This window comes from Oratosquilla oratoria, chromosome 40 (assembly GCF_046742065.1).
Source record: "Oratosquilla oratoria isolate Oo_2021 chromosome 40, ASM4674206v1, whole genome shotgun sequence".
Taxonomy (NCBI): Eukaryota; Metazoa; Arthropoda; class Malacostraca; order Stomatopoda; family Squillidae; genus Oratosquilla; species Oratosquilla oratoria.
Genome location: NC_134816.1, coordinates 38448830 through 38454154, shown reverse-complemented (window position 1 = coordinate 38454154; position 5325 = coordinate 38448830). Strand labels below are relative to the sequence as shown.

Here is a 5325-nt window from a genome sequence, read left to right as displayed (position 1 = left end):
GGTGCTAAGATGAGAGGGAGGGTGGAGGGGTATAGTGTGTATTCAGGGATGGAATGAGTGGGAATGATATTATGCCTTTTCCTTTTTGGCTACCTCCCTTGTAAGGGGGAAAAAGCCTTGGTATATGTATGTATGTATTTGTCCACAAAATGGTGAATTTTTATTTCATATTACAATTAGTATGAGAAGATTAGGTAACTTTATTGATAGGGACGAGAGGTGGTAATGGACATGGTATTACCTAGAATAACCTTTATGGTCTTTTGCAGTCTTATATTTGACACTTAAAGGAGAAAAAAACAAATGGTACTTGGAAAAATCTTATATTGTCTTCCAACCAGTGTTACAGTAGATGTAAAAGCAAAATGCTTTTATGGAACTAGATAAATTAGTTTAAAATACCAACAGTAAGATATACCATATTCAGTTAAGTTACTGAAATTATTTTGAGAGAACTACTGAACCTGTTTTCATATTTATGCACCACTAATCTATCCAGTTTCCTTACATTTGACACTTTCACAGCACAATTTTGAAACTTTCGACCTCCATATTTTGTTGTTGCCAATTAGAATACAGGTAGTACAGGTAGCTATGTCTATCATTTCACCGTCGCCTCCTGTCTTTCTTACTTCTGTTAATGAAGAGCATAATTACGTTAATATCAGAATTATTTACACAGAATTGACAAGTAATATGTTTTCAAGATAGCTACAACCGTTTTGATGTTTATAACAAAATATATCACTGTCCAAAACACTGTAAAAGAGAGATAACCTACTTTCTTGGTCCCTTGACAAAGCACCAATCAACTGTAATGGTTTGTCCAAGAATATCTGAGCCATTCTGGCCCTGTAATGCTGCCTCAGCCTCCTTGAACTTCTCAAATTCAACAAGAGCATAACCCTGAAAAGAAAAGAAACATCAGTATTAAAAAGGCACCTAACATGTGACTGCTGAAAATTCAATTCAGTTGTTGCCTCGAGTTTCGCAAGTGGAAAACCTGCAGCTTCAGTGGCTGACGGCGGACCTCAAGCCCTTCCACAGATCCCCATGGGAAGAAGTTCTGTTGTGTCTATTGTATTAGTGTTTCCACATCATACATACATACACTGAAGGCTTTTCCCCCTAACTAGGGAGATAACAAAAAAACAAAGGCATAAAAACCACACCCACCCATTCCATCCCCACATACTCCACTCCCATCCTCCCTCTTATCTTGCCTTCTCCTGAATGACAGGCCATCCCTGCATCTTTCCCACTACCCTGGGTCAGAAGCAGTTTCACTAGACACAGCACATCCACAGCAAGGCCATTTCATTAAATCGGTGACCACCCTTCTTTGTCTCCTCTCCTCATGCAGAAATGGAGAAGACGGGGAGAAATCCCTTTGGTTGTTTCAATTCATTTTCCATATATAAATATAAATATCTATCTATCTATCTATCTTGGTCCCAGTCAAGACACCAAGTGCCCGCCCCTCAGGACTACTGATGGAATTTGAAAATAGTCAGCTCCACTGTCCATCTTGCAGGACCACAACATGTAGGTACCCATCACTGGTCCCTTGACTAGTGAAAAAAAAGTTACTATAATGGGAACATTTGCAGATGAAGTAGTAATTTCATAAGATACATGACAAAGGGGGAATCCTTTATCCACAAGGAGCTAAAATGAGAGGGAAACATATGGGTTATGGATAGAGTTGGGTGTATGCCTTGGCTGGCTACATGGAAATGAGTATTTCTTTTGTGACGACAGAGTAAATATGGGAAAAATCTGTATGATGGGTGTGGGATCAACAAATGTATGGGTACAAATATACATATGAGGGATGCATGTAGAAAAAGCAAAGCAATGTGAGGGATCCCAGTAAACATCATCTGCATATAACATATAATACAAAATGACGCAATCTATTGTGGATGCAGCCAAGTTAAATAACACTCTCCCTAGGTACATAGTCAAAGGACCTTTTCTTTTAGACACAGAAAAAGAGCAGAAAGGATAAAAAGCATGTTCAACCAACCTTTAAGAAGCCTGTTCGCCGGTCCAAATTCAGATGAAGATTTTTTATTTCTCCATACTCTGAAAACTTGTCATGGATATCATCTTCCTGGGCTTCTTCATGAACTCCTGTTACAAACAAGATCCAACCTTCCACCGCTGTTAGAATAAAAAGAATGATTCTAAAATTCAGACAAAAATAAAACATCTATATAAGGGAAGATAACAATAAAACATATCTATACCAAAAGGCCTTTCCCCCCTTACAAGAGGGGTGGTTGAATGATGCATCTATCTACATACCAAGGGTTTCTTCTCTCTTATGAGAGAGGTAGCCATAACAATGATTACTCTAACAATTAATCAACTGAATACCCTTATTGCATAAACTCCAAAATCTAAAACATATGGACACTGTGTGTATTCATTAGAAGGGAAATTGTCCCAAGTCTGGAAGAGAGCTCATGTGGTACCAATTCATAAACCATGATGATAATAACTGTTACTGTGGATTTCAGTGAACAGGAAGCCTACAGCCCAATGTGGCTGGCAACTCACCTCTGGTCCTACTACAGATCTCTCTGGGAAGAAGCTATATGGACTCTTGTCTGTGTTGTATTGGCGTGGGAGTGAGAAAAGGGAAGAGGAGAGGGAGGCTTTTTGGAATGATATAAAGTAGTGTATAGAGCTTTTGGGAGGATGATAAATGTGGTGTTGGGGATCTTAATGGCTGTGTGGTGGTCTGCATGACAGACATAAGAGAGTTGCTTTCTACTATGTCTCAGAATTCTGTCAGCACCTAGTTGTGGTCTTAGAATCAAGCCAAAGATCTATCAACTACAATTTTATTTCTAGCATGAAAATGCCGAGATGTACATCAAGGCTCTAGTCAACTCATGGTCCAGTATTTTCCTGATCAGTAAAGACATCTCTGTCTGTCTATATACCAAAAGTTTCTTTCCCTTTTATAATGGAGGTAACCAGCCAAGGCATGCACCCCCTCCACCCATTTATTTTTCCTTATATCGTGGATGAAGGGTCATCACTAAGAAGTTAAAACATATATACCTTTACATATGTACCATGATTTTTTTTTTGTTATTGACCAAGATAATATTAAGCCACTAATTTTCTGCAGTATTTGTATGCATCTTGGCAGGAGCTTACTGCACTGGAAGGGTTAAATAAAAGGTGCACATCCTGCAAAAGACTTAAAAAGGTGCACATCCTGCAAAAAGACAGTCTAAACATATTACATTCCAAACAGGCAAGTTGTACATGAAATTCACCATTAAAGCAGATGTCAACTTACATCTCTGTGGGCCTGGTTCATCATCTCCATCAATATCCATCCCCTCATAATGGATACTTTCACGCTCTGGACGGTCATCGCCACCAAAGCCTCGGCCTTTACGCTTCTTAGCTCTTTCCTTCAATTTCACCAACCCTTCTGCAAATACAAAATTAAGAAAATGTAAAGATGCATGAAACTGTACCGTCAATAAGCAAAAGCCCTTATTAATGTTGACAAGTACCTAGAAGTATGTGGTTTATTGCAAATTGCAATGTGGCAATTATGATTACAGTGATGACTTTTGTCTCATTTCACTGACTGGACACCTGCAACTCCACAGTGGCCAGCACTAATCCTTGGGCCCTCCCATAGATCTTTCTGGGAAGAAGCTTTGGATTGATGTTTGTACAGTTTTAGTTTAGGACAGATACTGTCACCAGCTTATAGTAGCGTTTTAACATCACAGACTCCCCCCTATCAGAAGGCTAGGATGGTGTCCCTCACAGAGGATTTTGTAGCACGGAATTTAATGAACCATGCCCTTGGTTAAACTTCGCTGGTGGCACAATTTGAACTGCCATTCCTTCGACCTTTGCCGCATGTAACGGCACCCTAACCCGCTCAGCCAGTGAGCTTCTTGCTTTTAGTAATAGAAGGATTTGTCTCTGGGTGTCTATTCTCCCCCAAGTGGTTAAAGATTGAGAAAGAGCAGCTGAAGGAAGTAGACTTTGGGCATGGATTAGAGAGCAAGTGTTTGGACCTTGGGGCTGCACCTCCAAATGGAACGGTGTTCACAGGGTTTAACCACTTCGGTATGATGACACCTACATAGGCATCATGAGGCACGAATGGGCGTCTTCATTATATATATTTTTTGTAAATGTACATGAGTTACCCCTGGATTCTGTGAACTGGTTTGATAATGTTTTCTGTGTTTACTATTACTCAAGAGTAATTGAGAACAAGTAATATAGCAGTGACTTTATATTTTATAATGCAAGATGATGCATTGTACATATGGCAGCCAATGCTGCATGCGAGAATCTGACTTGTACTGAAGTGGTTAAGGATGTGTGGCAGTGAGAGGAATCTTACATCTATCCAGCAGGACCATCACTCACTAGTCCCTGTTAACCACTTCCATACGGTGACGCCTACGTAGGCGGCATGAGGAGCAAGTGGGTACTCGATGATGCTGACGTCGCCATCTTGATTATATTTATTGTAGTCATCCCTACATAATTTTGATTCTATCTAAACTGGCTTCATCAATTTTCTATGGTTATCAATATACACGGGTGAAAGAGAACGAATGATTGAGCACTGACTTTATTTTTTATAATGCGATTATTATGACGCAACATCGCAGGCAGGGCAGCTAATACTGCCAGACATGTGATGTGCCCCGGAGTGAAGAGGTTAATTATGATCTTTTAGGTGATGCCACTTATGAGCATAAAGTACAAACAGTAGACAGCTTGGGTATAATAATGATAATAATTTACCACATACAGTAATGACTTCTTGTTCTATGGTTAATACTTTACGGACTTTAGTGACACTCCTAAAGACCAGCCATGTAACATTCTTTTATGACTTGACACTGCCTTCCACTCAAGGAAGAATGGTAATTGCTACTCTTCTTTTTTGCTACTATCTTAAATCTTTCCATTACTACCAATAGGACTTGACTCCTTTAGCATGGCAGTGTTCTCAAGGATAGAAGTGTCGGTTAATCAACAGCAATAAACTCACCATCCCACTCCCACAGTGAGAAGTAAGAAAGCCATGGTTGGGCAAGCTGCCATTTTTAAGGCTGATGTTTGGGTCACCACCCTGCTTAGCCAGGGCTGATGGGAATCATTGTAAGAAACATGCAGCGGGTCCCAGCAATCAAACTCACGAGCACCTGCTCATGAGTTTGACATGGTATCCACTGGGCTACTGCACAGCCCCTATCATCAATAGAATAAATGATAATGTTTCAGGGTTCACCCACTGGAATCATGCACCCTCGCAGCAGT

General features: G+C 40.1%; 1 protein-coding gene across 1 annotated transcript in view; it reads right to left on the bottom strand.

Moving 5' to 3' along the window:
* Positions 1-307: 307 nt before the first annotated feature.
* The window catches only part of tsu (40S ribosomal protein S12 homolog tsunagi), a 7253-nt gene continuing 2235 nt past the window's right edge, over positions 308-5325 (bottom strand). Inside the window, exons 2-5 of the mRNA XM_076177031.1 lie at positions 3320-3457; positions 2030-2166; positions 782-906; positions 308-634 (exon numbers count right to left, since the gene is read on the bottom strand). Of these exons, the coding sequence (XP_076033146.1) occupies positions 607-634; positions 782-906; positions 2030-2166; positions 3320-3457 (428 nt within the window). The 3' untranslated portion in view covers positions 308-606. The remainder of the gene's footprint in view (positions 635-781; positions 907-2029; positions 2167-3319; positions 3458-5325) is intronic.